Source organism: Lepidochelys olivacea (genome assembly GCF_965140295.1).
Source record: "Lepidochelys olivacea isolate rLepOli2 genome assembly, chromosome: 5".
In the NCBI taxonomy this organism is placed as follows: Eukaryota; Metazoa; Chordata; order Testudines; family Cheloniidae; genus Lepidochelys; species Lepidochelys olivacea.
Genome location: NC_140415.1, coordinates 130,646,966 through 130,669,198, shown reverse-complemented (window position 1 = coordinate 130,669,198; position 22,233 = coordinate 130,646,966). Strand labels below are relative to the sequence as shown.

Genomic DNA, 22,233 nt, shown 5'->3' with positions numbered 1-22,233 from the left:
CAAAGGGTTTCTGTGCTTCCAGAGTGCCACAATAACCAGTGCAGAAACACGCAGGACTAAACACAGCTCCCTCTGGCACAAGAGACTAACACCGTACCTGTCCTTCAGAAAGGTGCTAAGGGTGACCCAGGGAGTTATAATTACAGGGTAGTACAAACAGCAATCAAAATAGAACAGAGCAGCGAGTGGGGTTATAAAACACAGACTGCACAGGAGCGTAATACAATATGAACAAACTAGCAAGGCTTCTGTGTGGGGAAATCATGTCTCTCCGACCTGCCTGAATTCCATTAAAGTAATAAAAATCACCTACAAAGAAGACAAGTGGGGGTGGGCCCTTGTTTGCTTTTCTGTCATGTATAAAAATGCGGTGGTAGTGGTGTGTGTATGTGTTTTTCGTTCTCTTTCTTTCTTTCCCCCCTGGAAGACTATATGGATAACTGCAGCACTAATAGGATCATAATACCTGGGTCCCCATTCAAGTGACACATGATTAGAGAAGGAGTGATTTCTAGTCAGCCTGTTAAAACCAAGATCTGTAATTAACACACAACTAACACAGCTGCCTGAAGAAACAATCATAACAAAGCTCTTGTGCCAAAGATTTACAGTATCGATAAAGCCCAAGGGTCCAAAAATCAACAGGCCCCTCGAAAAATACCTATTATATATATCAAGAGACTGGCTTAAAAAACATGAGGTTTGGTTTTTTAAAATAATACATTTGGGCTTCTTTTTCTTTGCCTTCTGGCATCTGAGCCTTCAGGGCACATTCTTGTCACATTTTCAAGCTTTTCTCTGCAACCACCAGGCTACACTGTGTTTGTCTAAGGCAGGGGTCAGCAACCTGCAGCATGCTGATTTTTAGTGGCACTTCTGCTGCCAGCCAGGATCCCGGCTGCCAGCCCCACTAAGCCCGCTGTCGGCCTGGGTGGACAGAACCCCGGGCCGGCAGCGGGCTTAGCGGGGTGGGACCCCGGCTGGCAGGGACCGGCGGACGGAACCCCAGACTGGCTGCGGGCTGAGCGGGGCCGGCAGCCGGGACTCTGGCTGGCAGGGGCTGGTGGACGGAACCCTAGACTGGCAGTGGGCTTAGTGGCTCAGCGCGCTGCCAGTCTGGGGTTCCGTCTGCCACCCGCGCTGCCAGTCTGGGGTTCTGCCCGCCAGCCCCTGCCAGTCGGGGTCCCGGCCGCCGGCACCGCTCAGCCCGCTGCCAGCCCAGGGTTCCGTCCATCCAGGCCGGCAGCAGGATAAGCAAGGCTGGTGGCCGGGACCCCAGACCGGCAGCGCAGGCGGCAGACGGAGCCCCAGACCGGCAGTGGGGTCCCGGCCGCCGGCACTGCTCAGCCCGCTGCCAGTCTGGGGCCCCTGTAAACGTAAAATTTATTACTGGCACGCGAAACCTTAAATTAATGAAGACTTGGCACACCACTTCTCAAAGACGGCCGACCCCTGGTCTAAGAAAAACTGAGCTTCTCATGGAATCACTTGATTCTAGCAGCTGAGGCTTGAAGAAACATCGTGAGATTAATGATGAAATCATGAGACCTGTCAATACTGGATTTCACACCTCTACCCAGAGAGAGCGCCTCCAAAAAAACCCTCCCACAAAATAGGAAAGACTGTGTGTTTATGATATTTTTGAGAAGAAACACACACAAAACAAGCAAAAACATACTTTGTTTGAGAGTGGATATACTTCTTTGTTCACCATAAGGCAGCAAAGAAAGGGCACAAACTGATTTTCCCCCACTGCAGGTCACCTTGACCAGTGCAGTGCATACAGGAGAGACAAAGGATGCAATCACACAGGCAAAGTCCCCATCTCTGGGGCCATAGGAAAAGTCTTATCGTGAATTAAAAATTGCTCAGAGAGTAGAATAAATGGCTAGTTCTCAGCAAAGAAGGGGTTAATAGTGTGGTGCCTATGGGCTATGCATCAAGCGATTTAGAGCCTCATTGTGGACCGGGGGGGTTGGGGGGTGGGAGGGGGGGAGAGAAGTTGCCAGGAGCCCTCACCTCCATGCTCCAAGCAGGGATGGGACGTGAGTTTTTCACCCACATTGGTACTAGACTCCCCGATATGTGCAGGGAGGGGACAGGATGAGTCCCACACAGGGACCCTGGGGAGAGAAGGGAAAGGTGTATCACAGTAACTGCATTGGCTGGAGCACTGCGCCTGCCCAGCCACTCCCTCTCATCTACCATGGCCCTAGTTGTGGGCTGCGTCTCCCAGATCTGTGTTCACAGGTTCTCCAGTAGAGAGCCTGTATTCAAATATTTGTCCTTATTAGACATCCTCAGAGTTGGTTGCTCCACGTCAAACACCGTTTTCCTCTTACCTGGGAAAAATTCAGCCCATTCAGTGGATGGCATTGTTCCTCCACTTTCTCCACAGCCCCGGTCTGCTTCCTCAGGCGCTCGGCTTCCTGGGCCAGGTAAAGATCCAAGACAGGGACGCCACGCGATTTAATGTCCACCTCGGTCAGAGAATTCACCATCAGCATCACCCACACAGGTCTCTTCCGCTCCCAGTTCCCAGCGATGGCATTGAAGAGATAGTCAGCATAGAGCCCTTTGCCCCGCTGGTCCGGAGTCATCCACGAAGGCATCATGAGTTTGACGTACTCCAGGTGGCGCTTGAGCCGGCGGTAGATGTCCCGGGGGAGCACGTCCTGGAGGTTCTCGCCCTGCGGCAGCAGCTGGCAGCTGGTGAGAGCGGAGATGGTGTAGGGGTCTGTGAGGTCCAGTTCAAAGTAAACAATGTGGCTGTGCTGGAAGGCCTTCTTGGAGTTCTCAGGGATGAAATCCCAGACCCGGGTGTACGGGACATGGATGGTGCCAAAAAAGTAAGATGGGGGATCTCTCTTTATAGTCCACAGGAAGGAGTTAAGCTCGCTTTGCTGAAGGGAAGAGAAACACAGCCGAGTAAACGAACAATGGCCTGCAGGCTGGAGGGGAGGGAGGGGCATGGGGAGAAAAATCACACAGACGGGGAGAGGAGAGAAATACCCACGGCAAGTGACATAGGTTATAAATAGTTACATTGTTTTAGTATGATCTGCCTCTCGCCGGCAAGTCTGCACCCCAAATACAATGGGCCACACGATGTTGCTGGCCAGTAGAGTTACTCTCGGTGCCCACAGGAACGGTCTCTCCTTTTAAAGGAAGGCAGTGTTGTCTAGTGGTAGAACATGGGGTGGAGACTTAGGAGACCTGAGTTCTATTCCTGGCTCTGGCCAGCTCCCGGGGAGAATCACTTCACCCCTCCATGCCTCGGTTTCCCTGTCTGTTAAATGAGGATAATGAGACAGACCTCCTTTGCGAAGTGCCTTCAGACCTACTGATAATTAGAGCTAGGCACTATTAACAAAGGTGGACCTGCCACGCTTTTGGGACCGTGGTTGTTTTTTCAGCTTGTGAGATTCCTTTGGTAGTAAAACCCCCCCTGCCTTACTCGGGTTTTTCTTTGTTTTTTAAAACACTAAAACCCCATTGTCATTATTTTTTTTAAAATAAAACCAGTGGCTCTGGCCTCTCCATCTCACAGAAAAACCCAAGTGACAGACACTTCAGCCCTGCCGTTGATGACAACACTGCCTGCAGATACCAGCCAGGGAGTGGAATCTACGTTAGCCAACCTCCCCCAGCCAGAGTGGGTCAAATGCGGCCATTGCTTTGGTGAAGTCGATTCGCTGCCACTATCTCCACCCTTCAACCTCTCCATCAGGAAAAGCCCATGTTTTTAGCATCCATGGATGATTTCTGAGGCCCTCCAGGAGAAAGGAAACATGCATAGAGACAGAAAACTTTCATCCAGGAAACAGTCTGGACACAGCTTTTTGTGATGCAAATCTGTTTGGTGAGGGAATGCCCTTGCCAAGCTTCACATCCTTGGAGAACTTCTGAGTCAGCATGTAACATGAAAAATAACAGGCAGGTGGATAAGGAACATACTCAGATAATAATTTGGAAACACAGGCTGCACAGGTGGCTGATGCCCATCCCTGACCCCTCGGCGTAACCTATCTCAGCACAGCTTTGGGAGAAAAAGGCAATTACTTTAGAAGACAAAAAAGGAAGCTAGAATGCTGCTTGAGAGCCAGACCTGGCCCACAGTTCCAAGAAATGTTTTTTGAAATAGAGAAAAAACTTTTACATTTATTTTTTAAAAAACATATGGTTTTCAGATGCCTTCAAACTCTTAACTGCACAGCTTAGTTACTTTAGTAGCAACAAACCTTAGAACTAGCTCTAAAAAGATCCTGCCCTGTGGTGGCTTAAATTTCTGTCTGGTTCTCAGACGTCACTGTGTTTGCTTTAATAGAGAATGATTTAAAGTGTTCCCCTAGAACTGACCATAACATCTCAAAGAATCCTAGAGGGTAATGTTGTATCAAGCCTTTGAGTGGTCTATGGCATGACAGTAAATATATACGGGGTCACCACGTCTTCAACGACTTCACTTGAAGGAGCTACACCAGTTCACACCAGCTGATGAGCGGGCCCAGGTAATCTACAATCAGAGTACATGATGGGGTCAGTGCTGCTGTAAGAGGCAATCTGCTCCTGATTGTCTGCCCACAAGCAGGGAAGCACAAAACATCTGGAATCTCCACCCCATCCCTGCCCGGCAGGAAGATCTGGTTATCGAATGTCTGGCTCCAACAGGGGCATCCAGACACTCAATTCAAACATACGGTCAGCTTTCAGCCAAAAAGATTGCCCTAGAGCTGGGGTTAGATTTATGTGTGCGTGAATGTTGAGCTTAGATGCCTTGCTCTGGCTGGTAAATGCAGAACAGGCTCCTTAGAAGACTTATTGGAAACACATTGCCTATGCATTTCCAGTGGAAACCTAGGGCCAGAAGGGTTAATGTGAAAGATAATTCCACAGTGGCTCATCCCAGACAATGGTTTCTGAGAATGTTCTCTATCAAACACAGCTCCAGATCACAGCACTCCTCAGCTGAAAACTCCAGCACGTCTACTTTACTGTCACCCAGAGGCCAGGTCTCCAAATCAAGCGAGGACTGCAGTGTTCTGAGGCAAAGTTACATGCATGCCGAAGAAATGAAAGGTGCATCCCACAGCTGGCATGGGACATTGGAATATGTTACGGACACACATGCCACAAAAACCACTCTATCGCTGAATTAGCTTTTCTGGCATGTTGGGATTCCTCTGATTTCTCTGTCCTCAACTCCCTCATCCTGCAGGAAGCTAAACAGGAGCAAAGGGGTCCAGCTGGCCTGAAGGAAGAGGCTAGAAAAATACAACAGACCATGAGATGCTAGATGAAGAAAAGAAGAAGGACAGGGCAGGGACATGAAAAGAATGTGAGGAAATGACTATGGAAAAAGAAAGTGAAGGGAGCATGAATGAGGAAAAAGCAAGCAGAGAAAGTAGAGGGGGGAGGATAGAGAGGGTGGTTTAATAGAGATGGAAGAGGTTTGACATAGGGAAGGGACAGAAATATGTAAAGTAATAACTAACAGAAGATTGAAAATAGACATGGAGCAAAAGCCCAATTTAGCACTTGCCCTGACTTTAGCAGGCAAATGTTCACATCCCCTTCCTGAACAGGGAAGCTTTTCTGAATCCATGTGCTTAAGGTCCAATTACTTTAATGGAACTTAAGCACAGGTTTTAAATTAAGCACGTGGGTTACTGCTTTGCTGAATGAGGATAGTCTGATGAATCAAAACCTAAGTGAGATAAGTGCCCTGAGTAGAAAGGGGAGGTGAAAGAAGATTGGGCTGAGGAAGATAAACAGAATGCTAACCACAATTAAACAGAGAAAACAAAACAGACAAAGGAAAGAGAATGACTAGCAAAGCTGGAGGAAAAACTGCGCCAGGAGACAGAAAGGAACTAAGAACACTAGTAAGGGAGGCCATTTTAAAATGAATCTGTGGGAAGTTTGATGGCTCAAGCACTGGATTTTCCTTTACACTAAAGTCCCCTCTAATGTAATTTACACCCACTGTAAGGTCTCTCTGTGTTTCCAGAGCAGGCTTTAGTGCGAGGAGAATCTAGCCCCAAATGTTTAAATATCAGGAGAGAGAACTGTGTAGAAGTAAGCCTGGAAGACCAACAAGGAGATTTTCAAAAGCACCAATGATAGGCACCTAACTGCTATCGGTGCCTTAGAAAATCTCCCCAATCCCCCAGGTGGTTATAGGAGACCTTCCTGGGCAAGGGAATGTCGTTCTGTATCAGGAGCAGTTTGGTTTGGAGTAAGTGTTGACTGGGTATTTGCTGCAGTGCTGATGCTTCATTTCCCAGTGCTTTGACAGTCATTCTGCTTTATTTTATTTTTGACTTAATGAGAATCCACTCATCCAGGAAATCCTTACAAATGGGCTACTCACCTGTAGTAAGGAAGGAGGCTTTCCCCAGGCAGAGTGTCATCAACTTCTGCACAGCCTTAACCTTCACTAAGAATAGTACGCTCAGGGTGCAACTAGCCAGAGTGTTCAATGTTGATTTAACTCTTCTCCCGCTGAAGTCTATGAGAGTTTTTACCGTTGATTTCAGAGGTAGGGTGGGATTTTCCAAAGCACGCACCATAAGCCTACATTTCAAGGCCAAGATTTTTTTTATAATGGGTGCCTACGTTTAGGCATAAATACATGGCCTGATTTTCCAAGCACAGAACACCCAGCCGCTCCCATGAAAATCAAGGTGATTTTCAAGTTGACGAGGTCTCTTTAAAGAGTGTAAAATCCTTTTATTTACCAGCATTTTAATTTTATAGAGGACTAAACCAGTTATTAGTTAATAGGGAAAATACGAGGAAGACGTTAATGTGGCAAGAAAACAAATGGAGACAAATGGAAGCCACAGAGGAGGAGTGACAAGTGGTGTCACTTACTAGCTGCAAGTGAACAAAAAGACAGGAGAGCAGCCATAGCTATGGAGGAGGTTGAAAGGGCATCCTTTGCTTTAAACAGGTCTGATCTTGTACGTGACAGGCAATGCACGGGAGGAGCCAAAGCTAAAAGGGATCATAGGGAAAGAGTTGCCTCTGGCTAGCTTAAAATTTCTTTGGCTCAACTAATATAACCAAACAAAAGCTGCTGGAAGGCTAAAGCCAACATGCAGAGAACTGAGCTTTATCTGGCTGGAACATAAAGGGTGACAACTGAGGTTCATCCAGGATCATAAACAAACTCACCAGAAGAGTAATTGCCATAATACTCACATACTCTGGGAAGTTCAGTGGCCTTTAGAAAGCAATCAGATAGATACCGAAAGTAGATTATTATTATTATTATCAAAGAACTATTTTGCAGTAGCATCTACAGGCCAAACAGATCAGGGCCCCACCATGCTAGGCTCTGTACAGACATAGAGTGAATGACAGTCCCTGCCCCAAAGAGCTTGCAATCCGTAAGTACAGTGTATTGTGTTGGAGAAGCCAGCCCCGGTTATGCACTCAGCAATGGCTCTCACCCAGTCTCAGATGAGATCTCTGTGCCTAAAGAGTACTTGGATGTTACTACAGACATTTCTATGCACTAAACAGCAGCAAGAGTTATTACTGAGGGCAGGCTGGGCCTCCTTGCTTCTCTCTGAAAACTATTATGGGATCGTTAATTCCCACAAGAACAGGCATTAGAAATGGGCAGAATGGACCTCCATTTACCATCTTTGGAGGGACGGCACATCTGGTGGGAAAGCACACCCTTAGTACTGCATGGCACAGTCTGCTCTGGACAGGAGCCCAACACCTGAACATAATCAATCCTGCTGGCCAACACAGAGCTTTAGAAGTTGCTGCACAAAGTTGCATCTTCTGCCAGAAGGCGGTGCCGGCATTCAAAGCATTTGACACCCCCACTCTCCTAGGAGAGCAGGTGTTATTACTTACGCCCATTTCCCCAACAGCCTCCCCCTTTCCAGCCACAGAAGGTATTGAGGGGAGGTTGGGCAGCTCACCAAAGGGGCTGCCTCTGGAGCTCCCTTGTGTTTCTTCCACCCACTCTCTCCCCCTGAAAACCCCCCACAAAATCTACAGCTTTGTTATAGGCCTCTGGTTAGTAAGTGTCTAGTAAGTTCCTTAATTGTGCCAGAGCTCTACTCAGCATAGATGGACAGAACGGGTGGCAGTGATGTGAGAGAAAGGAGGGACTAGCGGTTAAAGCACTAGCCTGAGATGGGGAAGACCTGGGTTCAGTTCCCTGCTCTGCCACAGGCTTCTTGTGCGACCTTGGGCACGTCACTTAATCGCCCGTGCACCTCAGCTCCCCATCTGTACAATGGGGATAACAGCCCTGCCCTGCCCCCCAGAGATGCTGAGAGAGTAAATACATTACAGAGTGTGAGGTGCTTAGATACTAGGATACTGAAAGCCACCCAAGTACCTGAGATGGCAATTGTGGGTGAAAAGAAAAAGAGTACTTGTGGCACCTTAGAGACTAACCAATTTATTTGAGCATAAGCTTTCGTGAGCTACAGCTCACTGCATCCGATGAAGTGAGCTCTAGCTCACGAAGGCTTATGCTCAAATAAATTGGTTAGTCTCTAAGGTGCCACAAGTACTCCTTTTCTTTTTGCGAATACAGACTAACACGGCTATTACTCTGAAAATTGTGGGTGAGACTTTCAAATGCATTCTGCATGGGCCTAATTTTACTGCCCTGGGCTTGGAGGAGAAAACAGCCAGGCCGAGTGCCTTTGAAAACTCCACCCTGTGCGTATCACACACTGATCCTAACTTGCCCTTGTGCAGCTCTTCTATTGTTAGGTATTTTTTCCATGTAGCTTAAAGATAAAAAGTAAGCAAACATCTTCCTCCCCTCCCCCCAAAAGGGGAGCAATTCGACAAAGTGCTAAGTGGCTGTGAGATAACACAGGAACAGTGGTGACGCTTGCTCACCCTCCCAGCGCTATGGGACAGTTGGCAGCCCCTCTCTCTCACCTCATTTCAAGAATATTTAGTAGATAAAGGCACTGGGTCTGATTCCACTCTACACTAAGGTCATTTTACACTGCTCCAGCAGCAGAAAGGGGCCTTAAAGTGAGCATTACACTTTACGGTCCTTTGACACTGCCAGAGAGATGCAAAGGGGACCACGTAACTCCACTAATTTCAATGACTTATTCCTGATTTACACCAGCGTAAGAGGAAAATCAGACTCACAGGATCCAGAGATGGATCACACCACACTCAATTTTAGGCACTAGTCACTTTATTATGTATATTGATGCCCTAGGTGCCAGATGGAGGAGAGGAAGGATGGTCCAGTGGTCAGGACACAAGCCTAGGATTTGGGAGACCTAGGTTAAATCCTCTGCTCCACTGCAGGCTGCCTCAGTTTCCATCAGTAAAATGGGCATAGTAGCACTATCCTGCCTCAGAGGAGCCAACTAGGAGGGGAGCTTTTCTTGACCTGCTGCTCACAAACAGGGAAGAACTAGTGGGGGAAGCAAAAGTGGATGGGAATTTGGGAGGCAGTGCCCATGAGTTGGTTGAGTTCAGGATCCTGACACAGGGAAGAAAGGTAAGCAGCAGGATACAGACCCTGGACTTCAGGAAAGCAGACTTCGACTCCCTCAGGGAACGGATGGGTAGGATCCCCTGGGGGACTAACATGAAGGGGAAAGAGTAACAGCCGTGTTAGTCTGTATTCGCAAAAAGAAAAGGAGTACTTGTGGCACCTTAAAGACTAACCAATTTATTTGAGCATGAGCAAGTGATGCATCCGATGAAGTGAGCTGTAGCTCACGAAAGCTCATGCTCAAATAAATTGGTTAGTCTCTAAGGTGCCACAAGTACTCCTTTTCTTTTTATGAAGGGGAAAGGAGTCCAGGAGAGCTGGCTGTATTTCAAGGAATCCCTTGAGGTTGCAGGGACAAACCATTCCGATGTGTCAAAAGAATAGTAAATATGGCAGGCGACCAGCTTGGCTTAACGGTGAAATCCTAGCAGATCTTAAACATAAAAAAGAAGTTTACAAGAAGTGGAAGGTTGGACATATGACTAGGGAAGAGTATAAAAATATTGCTTGGGCGTGTAGGAATGAAATCAGGAGGGCCAAATCCCACCTGGAGCTGCAGCTAGCAAGAGATGTCAAGAGTAACAAGAAGGGTTTCTTCAGGTATGTTAGCAACAACAAGAAAGTCAAGGAAAGTGTGGGCCCCTTACTGAATGAGGGAGGCAACCTAGTGACAGAGGATGTGGAAAAAGCTAATGTACTCAAGGCTTTTTTTGCCTCTGTCTTCACGAACAAGGTCAGCTCCCAGACTGCTGCACTGGGCATCACAGCATGGGGAGTAGATGGCCAGCCCTCTGTGGAGAAAGAGGTGGTTAGGGACTATTTAGAAAAGCTGGACGTGCACAAGTCCATGGGGCAGGACGAGTTGCATCCGAGAGTGCTAAAGGAGTTGGCGGATGTGATTGCAGGGCCATTGACCATTATCTTTGAAAACTCATGGTGATCGGGGGAAGTCCCGGACGACTGGAAAAAGGCTAATGTAGTGCCCATCTTTAAAAAAGGGAAGAAGGAGGATCCTGGGAACTACAGGCCAGTCAGCCTCACCTCAGTCCCTGGAAAAATCATGGAGCAGGTCCTCAAAGAATCAATCCTGAAGCACTTACATGAGAGGAAAGTGATCAGGAACAGCCAGCATGGATTCACCAAGGGAAGGTCATGCCTGACTAATCTAATCGCCTTTTATGATGAGATTACTGGTTCTGTGGATGAACGGAAAGCAGTGGATGTATTGTTTCTTGACTTTAGCAAAGCTTTTGACACGGTCTCCCACAGTATTCTTGTCAGCAAGTTAAAGAAGTATGGGCTGGATGAATGCACTATAAGGTGGGTAGAAAGTTGGCTAGATTGTCGGGCTCAACGGGTAGTGATCAATGGCTCCATGTCTAGTTGGCAGCCGGTGTCAAGTGGAGTGCCCCAGGGGTCGGTCCTGGGGCCGGTTTTGTTCAAGATCTTCATAAATGATCTGGAGGATGGTGTGGATTGCACTCTCAGCAAATTTGCGGATGATACTAAACTAGGAGGAGTGGTAGATATGCTGGAGGGCAGGGATAGGATACAGAGGGACTTAGACAAATTGGAGGATTGGGCCAAAAGAAATCTGATGAGGTTCAATAAGGATAAGTGCAGGGTCCTGCACTTAGGATGGAAGAACCCAATGCACCGCTACAGACTAGGGACCGAATGGCTAGGCAGCAGTTCTGCGGAAAAGGACCTAGGGGTGACAGTGGACAAGAAGCTGGATATGAGTCAGCAGTGTGCCCTTGTTGCCAAGAAGGCCAATGGCATTTTGGGATGTATAAGTAGGGGCATAGCGAGCAGATCGAGGGACATGATCGTCCCCGTCTATTCGGCATTGGTGAGGCCTCATCTGGAGTACTGTGTCCAGTTTTGGGCCCCACACTACAAGAAGGATGTGGATAAATTGGAGAGAGTCCAGCGAAGGGCAACAAAAATGATTAGGGGTCTGGAACACATGACTTATGAGGAGAGGCTGAGGGAACTGGGATTGTTTAGCCTGCAGAAGAGAAGAATGAGGGGGGATTTGATAGCTGCTTTCAACTACCTGAGAGGTGGTTCCAGAGAGGATGGTTCTAGACTATTCTCAGTGGTAGAAGAGGACAGCACAAGGAGTAATGGTCTCAAGTTGCAGTGGGGGAGGTTTAGGTTGGATATTAGGAAAAACTTCTTCACTAGGAGGGTGGTGAAACACTGGAATTCGTTACCTAGGGAGGTGGTAGAATCTCCTTCCTTAGAAGTTTTTAAGGTCAGGCTTGACAAAGCCCTGGCTGGGATGATTTAATTGGGGATTGGTCCTGCTTTGAGCAGGGGGTTGGACTAGATGACCTCCTGATGTCCCTTCCAACCCTGATATTCTATAATTCTATGATTGTGCGGATAATACTTTAAAGACTGTGAGGTGCTCGGATACGACAGTGAAGAGGGCAAGATAAAGATCATAGCTAGATAGGCCCCAGCAAAGATCAGAACCCTACTGTCATAGGCACATCACACATATCGTAGGAGACATATGTCTTTGCCTCAAAGAGCTTAAAAAGATAGAAAAGAGTTTGAGGGAAATGGGGAGGCAATATGACTTGCCTAAGGCCAAATCACAGTCACTAGCATGACTAGGAACAGAATCCTGTGCCAAGCTATCTCCTGAAGTTAGCTGATCCAGTTACCTTTAGATAATTTTACAATTCTCTGTGCACCTTGACTTCCTTTTATTTGTTTTAGGAGAGCAGAGGTGCCAAATGCTCTTGCTAAAGGGTGTTTCCAATAGTTTTTTCATGGATTTATTTTTGAGACATCATGAAATAGACCAACCCCCAGATTCCAGCTATTTTAAACCAACAGCAAAAGGCTTTGCTGCAATTGCCGGCTTGCTTTTCCAGGAGGACACAAGCAGCGTTTACGGGACCGTAATAAGACATAACATTCAGTCCCCAAATATACACCTCCTACTTCATTTGTCAGTTGACATATATCATTTCATGTGCCAACAAAGACCTGCTGGTAGATCAGAGCTACAACCTGCCAAACAGGAAGGTTTTTATGACATCCGCGCAAAGTATTTTATTGTAACACAACTATCAGGGATACTGTAATTTTCCTCCCCAACAGTTATTTCAAAACCATTGAAACCTTGTATTGGTTGCTGTAAAACACTACAGAGATACAGAAAATAAATAATGCAGCTAAGCAACGGGAAGAAACAAAGATCTCCAGTGGAATTACACTGGGCATCCGGTTACCAGAAAGCCATTGACAAACGAGCGAGAACCTAGAAAATCAAAAAGGAAAGGACTCTTCACTGGCAGTGTGGTGCAGTGGGTACAGAACTGAACTGAGGATCAAAAGTGCTAAGTTCTAATCCTAGCTCTGTTTGTGACTTGCTGTGTGACCTTGGCAAACCGCATCACCTCTGTTCTTCCCTCCCACTCTGGGGCTGTCTTGTGTATTTAGACTACATTCTTCAGGGAAGGGAATGTCACTATGTGAACGTACAGTGGCTCCAGTATCATTTAGGGCCTCTATCACTGTAATCATTCAGAGCCAGGAATAGAACCCAGGTCATCTGCATCCTAGTCCAGTGGCCAATCTGTTGCACCACATGGCCTCTTTAAATTTACTACCATATTCTCACGCTTTTTTTTTTTTTAAAGTACTGTAATACAAAACTGGGAATACATCCCTCAAGCAGCCCCAAAATCTTCCTCTGTGTGTGCTTTTTGCACTCCTTCTATCTCCTTTGTCTGCTGCTTATCTCTTTCAGTGTCCCATCTTGTCACGTTCCACTTAGGTTGTAGCTATTCAAAGCAGGGACTGTGGCCCTGATCCCCAAAGGTATTTAATGACTTTTGAGGATCGGGGCCTATGTCTTTGTACAGTGAGTGAAGTGCCCCATGCACCTAACTGCAAATGTTAAATACATTATTAATAATATTCTCTTCATTTCCCCTCCTTTAAATTACTGGCATACTTAATATCCTAAATCTAGTTTAATGGAGTTTGCCTGGGGAAAAGGACTGCATTGCATACAACTATTAAAAGAATACAAATTCAGTACCTTTTTCACCAGAGGAAAAATAAAAATCAGTTTTCAAACTAAAAGCCAGAATTTACAACAGACAGATGAGATAACATAAAGGGACAAACTGCTTATGCTCTTTAGAAGCAAATATAATGGGGAAAAGTTAGCCGTTTAGATTAATTGGCCCATTTATCATGAACAATGCTCCCTACACTTGTAAATAGCTACAACTGCTAATCCCTGGGGGCTGGCATTAAACACATAAATGTGCATCAACATTTAGCAAAATACACTAACAGATCAAAAGAGTTCATTCATGAATGGGGAAAACCCTAAATGTTCACAAAAGACACTCTTGCAAATTAATTCTTTTAAAAGCTTTTTTCCCCCAGGAAAACATAGAATGGTTTCTACTGTGCCAAAAATCCAGGATTTGGGGAGAATTATTGGCTGCAGTTTTAGCTATAACATGGAGCTTTGACAAGAAAGGTCTCTGAAGAATTATTGTTTGCCACTTCCTTAAAATAGCAACTTATCTCTTTCAGACACTGAATACACACACTCAGGATGGAAGGTTTGGGAGTCACAGAGGAGGGCAGGTGTAAAAGCAATTTAGGGAGGTAAGAAAAAGCACATCCCATAATTTGAGGAACTGGTATTTTAAAAAAACTTTATCCACTTCAGGCACAATGGGGAATGTTGTTTAAAAAGAGATGGAGTTAGAAGTGTTCATGTGGCATTTCAAGAGTGTGTTTCCTTTTTACACAACACCCCCGTGAAAATAGCTGGATACTCCTATTTATATGACCTGAAAATAAAATCTATCATTGAATAGTGTCATTTCTCCCACTGTCCTAATGACCTGAGGAAGCAGACTGTCAATATGGAAAACTACAGGCAGTCTCACATTTTAATGGCATAGTAATCAGGAGATAATGAGACTTCGTTAACACATTTCACCTCTGGTTTTCTTGACAAAGGGTAAAAGTCTTGTTGCATCAACTGCTGGTGAAAACATGTTGGTGTTTTCAACCGGAGGCTTGCAATTTTCCATAAATACAATTTTTTCTGCCAAAGTTTACAGATGCCCCAAAACTTTTTTGTTTTTGAAAGTCCTTGCTACAAATTCACACAAGCCCATGGCTTCTACGCCCCATCCTCTGAAGGGAGCCGAGCCTGGCCTGGCACCTGCTCTCCAAACATGACCCAGTTTTATGAGGGTGCCGCCACTGATTACACTGAAATCTGGTTTACATCCTGGCTCCAGTAATAAATTGACTGGCCGGCTGGCAAACCGCCTTCTACCTTGGCAGGGGTTGAGTGCCGTCTGCTAGACCCGCTCTGGCATCTCAGATAAGCTGCCTGTAGTGTGACACACAGTCGAGTCTGCAGTGCTCCAAAGCCCCGATTCCTGATTGATTCTGATTGGGAAAGCCCCAGACTCTACTGCTGCCTGGTGTATGGACAGTTCATTAGGGGGCAGCAGGACCCAGCATGAGACAGGTGGGCTACAGGTAGGCGTCCCTGCAGTGAGCGCGTGGGAGACAAGCTCACAAGTGGAAAGAGCAATAAAAAGGTATCCCTGGCCTTCTCCCAGCTACCAAACCATCACACAGCTCCCTGATGACAAGGGTCTCCAACCTGACCCCACTGGCCAGCTGCTAAATCCTCCCACAGGATCCCCAAATCATTGTAAAACCAACGGTATATTGTGCACAGAGATGAGCCAATTGTGGATTTGTCACCTCCCTAAGTATAGGAGCCCTGCACTTCAATGGATCCTAGCTCCTTTCAGGTCTGCTCTACACTATGAAATTTGCTGTGCCTGAACATGGCTGGCTGCAATCATGTTAGCTAACCCAGGACTAAACATTAGAAGTGAGCGTAGATGAGGCAAACCAGGCTGAGCATCTTCTCAGGTACATGAGAACAGGTCAGACTGCCTCTAAGCCACGCACTGAATCCAACACACTGCAGCACTTCTTAATGAACTAGAGAAAGAATGCCTAAGGTTTCTGAAAGTGACCAGTGATTATGAGTGCCTTGATTTTTTGGATGCCGAACTTGAGATACCTTAAAAGCATCTGATTTTCGGAGTGTGAGTACTCAGCACTTTCTGAAAGTCAGGCCCCTTTGAAGTGTTTCAAATTGGGCAGCCAAAAAATGAGGCTTCCAAAAATCACTAGTCACTTCTGAAAATCTTGGCCTTATGCTTTTGTTCATCATGTTTCGTCCTCATCCTCACTTGCTGCTTAATCATGCTCAACATGGGTCAGCTAATATCATTGCGAACAATCATGTTCAGACAGTCAAATTCAATCGTGTAGAGACGGCCTCAAACAGGTCAGTAATAACAAAAGTTTATGCTGCTAGCTTGCTAATTAGTATGGTTGTTAACTGTCCAGGTTGGGGCTTGAGCAATAAGCAAAAAATCTATCCTCATAAAAAATAAAAAGTAACATAAATGCAACCAGGTAGCAATTCTGGCAAACAGTGTGCCAAAGTAACCAACTGCCCTGGCAGAAGTGACGAGTCTTGGCAAAAGCCAGCAGGAAGCCACGACACTGAAAGGTAAAACAAACTATGAAAGGAGATTCAGATTCAGGTGGTGCTTGGAGCATAGGCACAGTTTGACTTCTATATTGGGGGGGGGCAAGGGGGAGGAAATTCCAACAAGGCTGTGCATGGGGGGCGGGGGGAAGAAATTCCATGTCTGCCCGAGACTTGCAGTTGGGGGGGGGTGTCAATGCCCCCCTGACCCTCCCCAAAACTACACCCATAGCTTGGAGCTAAGCTGCGTTGTAGGACACTAATAACTCCAGACACTAAGAAGAGTTCTGTGGAGCTTGAAAGCTTGTCTCCCTCACCAACAGAAGTTGGTCCAATAAAGGATATTACCTCCCGCACCGTGTCTCTCTAATACCCTGGGACCAGCACAGCTACAACAACACCGCAACCAACTAGTAACTCCCACCTATTTCACGAGAGTTACTTGCCCCTGAAGCAGGAGAACAGTCCAATTTCTCCCAAGTCTGCACCCACCCTTTCCTTGTGCCTGACTCCTATGTGCCAACAAGCACTGTGGATGTGAAGTTTGGGATTTATGCATGCCCATTCCTAGGGGCACATCCCTGATTTGCACACACAACTGGCATTGCACATGTGAGGCAAATACCCTTGCAGAAAGCTGGGCCACTCTGTGGGTTGGAGCAAGTCACTTTAATCTCTCATTCTCCCCATCCATAAAACGGGCATAATATTCCATAGCTACCTCCCCAGGGTATGGATTCATTAGTTAATGTTTGTACAGGTCTTTGACCATGTAACACGCTATATAAGTGCCAGGTTGTACTATCAGTTTGTCTCCAGGCAACCATCCTAGCGAGGCTTAACTATACCATACCAAGCAGGCACCAATTGAGGTCATCCTTAATTAATTAAACTAAAAAGTGTATTATGTCCATTACCATCAATTCCCTGTTTGCACATGATGCTCACAGTAGGCATTTAATCCTTCTGTGCTCTGATTTCACCTTCTTCTATATTCCGAGCTGCTCCAGCAAGAACTCTTTCTGAGCGCTAAGAAAAAACTGCTGGTGGCTACTTTATGAGAAACTGGTTTTAGTTACACATTTCTTGCAGCAGTTCTTATTAAAAGAGCACCACAGCAAGATTTCCATGAGGGAATAATACATTATGGGTACCTTAATAAAACGTGGTATGCCATGCCTCAGAGGACTGGAAACAGGAAAACGAGCACAAAAAGAACAAGTCATCTGTAAATTTTCTGTACTGTCAAAGAATCTCTGGAAAACTGAATCACATGGTCATTTAAAAAAAAACAGTCAGATAGTCTCAAGCAAAAATTGTGAGGAGCAATGTTTTACTCTTTGTTTGGATCTATGTTCTGTTACCATTTTCAAGTTAAAAGGTCCCAGAGGTCATCTACAGAGCAGGCTTAGGACAGTTTTCAACATGTTTACACTTCCCTCTGCTAGTGAAATCATTCGCCTGCCTTTTGCAGCCTTTCATTCCAACTTTAAAAGTCCAGTACAGAATCTGTGGACCTATCTAGTTGAATTTGCAGGATGTCACAAAAAGACCTGAAGCACAGGTTGAAGGAGACGTTTTAATTCAAATCATCTTGTGCAGAGAGAGTAAACAGTGGTGGCGTTACCAGGATCAAGAGCTAGAACAAACAGGGTCGTGTTTGGAGAACACTTCTTCTGATCACTGGCAGGATGCAAGGGGGGGGGCGGTTAAAACTGGAGTGATTTGCCAAAGGAATCAGAGCTGCAGAAAGTAAACACGGCGAGGACCCACACAAACAGCAGGCTGGCGCTCCTCACCCCTCCTTATCTCCCCTAGCTGGATCTCATGACGGACACTGGAAATCCCATCACTTCACTATTTACACCTCATCTTTTACGAGCCAGCCATCCGTGCCCGGCTCCTTTCCCCCTCCCCTGTCTCTGGAGAGAGGTTCTCCCCTGCTCCAGCGTGTTTCCGAGCAAAAGAACGGAGCTGTACGAGGCGGGGGGGAACCCCACAGATCCCCGAAGGCAGGGAAAGCCGCGGGGGGGGGGGGCAGCCAGGATTTCCCTTCTCCCTGCGCGGGGCGCGGGCAAAGCCCCAAACTGCATCCCACAAACCAGCCAGGAAGGAAGGCAAGCGGGACAGGCGGCTGCCTCCCGGGTCTCCCACATGGGGAGACATCCCACGCCGGGCTGCTACCAGGGGAGCAAGGCGGGTCCCCGCAAGTTAAATCTCCCAGCCCCGGGCAGCGGAAAGTCCCTCGCAGCCCAGCCCAGCCCTGTCCCCTTCAGCAGGGACTTTCCCCCGGACCGGAGCCGGGCCAGGCACTTACTTTCCGGTGGAGCTCGCAGCTGGCGGCGGGGTCCCCGCTGGCGGGGCTCGAGCTCCGGCGTGCTCGGGCCAGCAGGAGGAGGCAGCTTTGCACCAGGCAAGCCCAGGCGAGCTGCACCATCGTCGCTCCGAGCCCGGGGACTGGCGAGCCGCGAGCGTTGGCCGGAGGGGAGCGGAGTCACCCCAATACCAGGCCTCCCAGCCCCTGCCCCCTCCCCTTAAAGGGTCCCCGGGCCGCGCGGGAGGGGGGGCTCGCCATGCCGGGACTGGGGGGGAAAGCGGGGCTCTGCAGCGGCAGCAGCGGGGAGCCCTCCCGAGGGGACCGGCCGCTCCTCTCCTCCCCTGCAGGAGGCTGGGCTCAGCTCTGTAGTTCCTGCGGCAGCCCCTGGATGGAGGCACGAAGTCACCCGCTCCGTGCGATTGGCCGCAGGAGGTGCCTAACCCTAAACTCTCCCCCCACCCTACCCAGGGGGGAGGATACGTCTTCCCGGGGCGCGGGCTGCTCCCAGTCCCCTGCCCGGGAGCCTTCGGAGCAGCCTAGTTCCCCTGCAGCCCGCTCCCCGGCGTCTGCCCCCACGCCGGGCAGGGCAGAGAGGGGACTGGGCTGTGGGTCTAATCACCCCCTCGCTCTCCTCTGGCCTTTTCTCCTTCAGTGCCCAGGGACTTTCGGTTAGGGAGTGAGGCCAGGCACTTCCTCGACGTTGGAGGAGTCAGGCAGCGGTAATAATAAGAAAAGGGGAAAGTAAATTCGTGGATTTTAATGCAAGCCAGAGACAATTTCTGCAGCAAGCCCAGCACTTCTGTGTGAGCTACAGCTTCTCAGGAGGTCTTTTAGTTCTAGGACAAGTAAATCAAACTGAAATGCGAGGAAGGGAAATGACAAGGGAATATGTGAGGGAATAAAAACATATGGAAGTGAAAGCAGCGACAAGTTGGTTTGGATTTGATTTAAATTGACACATGCTGCTGGAGAACTTAGGTCTGGATCCTGCAAAATCTAACGCATGTGCTTAATTTTATGCACCATGAGCAACTTTTATGGACTTCATCTGTCCATGCAGGACTGGGATCTAAACACTAAAATAAATTACACCTGACCTGAGATACAGGTGAGCGTTAGAGTTATAAATTAAAAGTGCAATTCGTTTGCAAAGTGACAGGTTTCAGAGTAACAGCCGTGTTAGTCTGTATTTGCAAAAAGAAAAGGAGTACTTGTGGCTCCTTAGAGACTAACCAATTTATCTCTAAGGTGCCACAAGTACTCCTTTTCCTTTGCAAAGAACATTCTGAGTTACTCAAACCAAAACATAAAGTGCAAATACAGAACACATATTAGAAGGGTTTAACTCTCCCTGTCTTATGCAGCACTGGACAGGGGCTGGGGAAACTGGATGCAATAAAAGACTGACTCTTTTTGCAAAATTTACAGTAATCTTGCAGAGGATGGGACTGAAACCTCTCCAAAGCTGCCTGTGTTGGCTGCATTAGATGGGCAAGAGAGAGAAACTAAATGCATAAACATCCTTGTGGTGTATTATTCATATGCAGTATAAATTCAAAGAATTAGGATATAAATAAACTTAATGGTGGGACTTGAAATGTTGGCAGCTCAACAGGGAGAAAAAAGGGCCCAAACCACACTTTTAATCTGACAACAGCAAGAAAATTACAAATTAAGGCTGCTCCTAACCCATGCAGCTGAGCTCTGGTACAGGAGCACAGATGGATGCCAAAGAGTGCTATCCAATAACTGTGCTTTTCATTTCTTTAGTGCCTTCTTAATCTGCAGGAGCTCAAAGCACTAGATGCTAACATTAGGCAGTGTGTAGGTTAGAACCCTGAGAGGAACACCTATGGAATTTTGTGGGATTACAGGGGGCTAATTTTTGTTCCGCAACAGCACCCAGCTGCTGTGGTTGTGAGCAGGCATCTTCAAACCACATCCATCCCTTCACATTTCTGAGGCCCACAGATACCCATGATGCAAAATGTTCTTCCCCTCCTGGAAAGTATACCTTTATTATGCAAATGTTGTTTTGCAATTTGCCACCTAGACAAAGACTGTGCCATCGCTGATTTACCAATACATGTACCAGCCAACTTCCAGATATAAGTACCACCCAAAAGGGCATGGGCGATGGAGAGCAATGTGGCTTAGTTAGTGCATTGGACTGCAACTCAGCAGACCTTGTTTTTATTCCTGGCTCTGCTGTTGGCCTGCTGGGTGATCTTGGGCGACTCACTTCACCACGCTGTGCCTCAGTTTCCTCATCTATAAAATGGAGATAATGATATTGATCTCCTTTGTAAAGTGCATTGAGATCTACTAATGAAATGCACTAGATATTATTATTACTGCCAAGTTATCCTCTAATGGCCGAACAGGTCACCTGAACAGGAATTCAGCCAGGACTGACATAAGGGGAGCAGAGAGTTCACTGTGAATTTCCCTACACTCAAAGGTTGGGAGGATTTTATTTTAAATTTAACATAGAATTTCCTGTTTTCTAATGTTGAAGTTTTTAAACCAAAAAGTGTTCTTCCAGCTTTCTCCTTTAAATTACAGGATACTTTTTCAGCTGTAACCTCTCATCAATTTGTTTGTCTGGGAATGTTAAGAAATGTACTATACAATTTTATTGGTTGTTGCTAGTAGGAGTCAAGGACAAAGTGAAGTCCCTAATTCACTGACATAACATTGGGTTTGCAGGTTGTCTGAAGTGGTTTCCATATCAATGGAACCTGATGATTCTTCCATTGTCTTTTCTCCACTCAACCATTTTTGGCTTGGGATACAGCATAAAGGGAGCCTTTACTTTGGACTTACTCTTGCCCTAAAGACTCCAGATCCAGTTATGAAACCAACCTCTGTCATCATTTTGTGATTTAGAAATACTATGCGCACAGATAAGTTATTCCATTGGCCATGACAGTCCAGTCATCTTCATATGAACAATGTGATCCTTACAAAAAGCTTTACATGGAAGAACCTATTGCATTGTTTTAGCTGTCAAAGTTCAACCATATTTGCTATGACACTGATCAAAAGCGATTAAAATCTCAAAATTTCACGTTGTCAGTAATCTCCAGTTAAAAACGTTGCACTAAAGGTAAGAGCCTGTGTGCCAGGCTCCAGCCAAATGTGAATTAAAGTGGCCAAGTTTCATATCCCTCAACAAGCTTAATAATAGGAACTTTCTGCTAATTATATTGGTACTAATGGAGCCGCTATAATTCCTGTACAACAAAACTCTTGTGACTTAAGCAAATAAAGGAGAAATATAAACATATTTATTTAAAGTTTGGACACCAGCTCACTCCACAACATGCCTTAGCATGTGAAACTATTGTAGGGTAGAGGTGATTGTTCTTTTTTCTTGTTTTATTAGAGACCAAAAAAAGCAAAAAGAAACAAGTCTCTTGCAGGAGTAAATCAGTCAAATTGGGAGGGGGCGGGCTTGGCACTCCCCAAAGCTCCATCCACAAACCGAGTTCCACCCTCCAAGACAACAAAATGCAGTGCCATTCTTAGCAGATGGCACAGACCTTCATAATCCCTCACTTCGTTTTTGCATGCACTGATCAGTAATGCATTAACAATTTTGACATTTTAAATGAGCGTTATTAGTCTTTAAAGTTAATGCCCACTTGTGATGAATAGGGGCTGCCACACGTCTCTCACTGCTACCGGGTCTTACTCTGTGGTGCCTTGTGCCTGGCACAGTCATTTACTCTAGTGCAACAGTGGATCTAAAATGCTGCCATTCTGATTCGGCAGCAATTTAAACCTACCTCCCACTGATCTCTATAGCTATACTATGTGCAGGGCAAG

At 46.6% G+C, this 22,233-nt stretch overlaps 1 protein-coding gene across 1 annotated transcript in view; it reads right to left on the bottom strand.

Moving 5' to 3' along the window:
- The window catches only part of TRABD2A (TraB domain containing 2A), a 110,983-nt gene extending 92,262 nt beyond the window's left edge, over positions 1-18,721 (bottom strand). Inside the window, exons 1-2 of the mRNA XM_084629441.1 lie at positions 18,403-18,721; positions 2,343-2,903 (exon numbers count right to left, since the gene is read on the bottom strand). Coding sequence (XP_084485567.1) covers positions 2,343-2,903; positions 18,403-18,522 — 681 coding nt within the window. The 5' untranslated portion in view covers positions 18,523-18,721. The remainder of the gene's footprint in view (positions 1-2,342; positions 2,904-18,402) is intronic.
- Between the last annotated feature and the right edge of the window lie 3,512 nt (positions 18,722-22,233).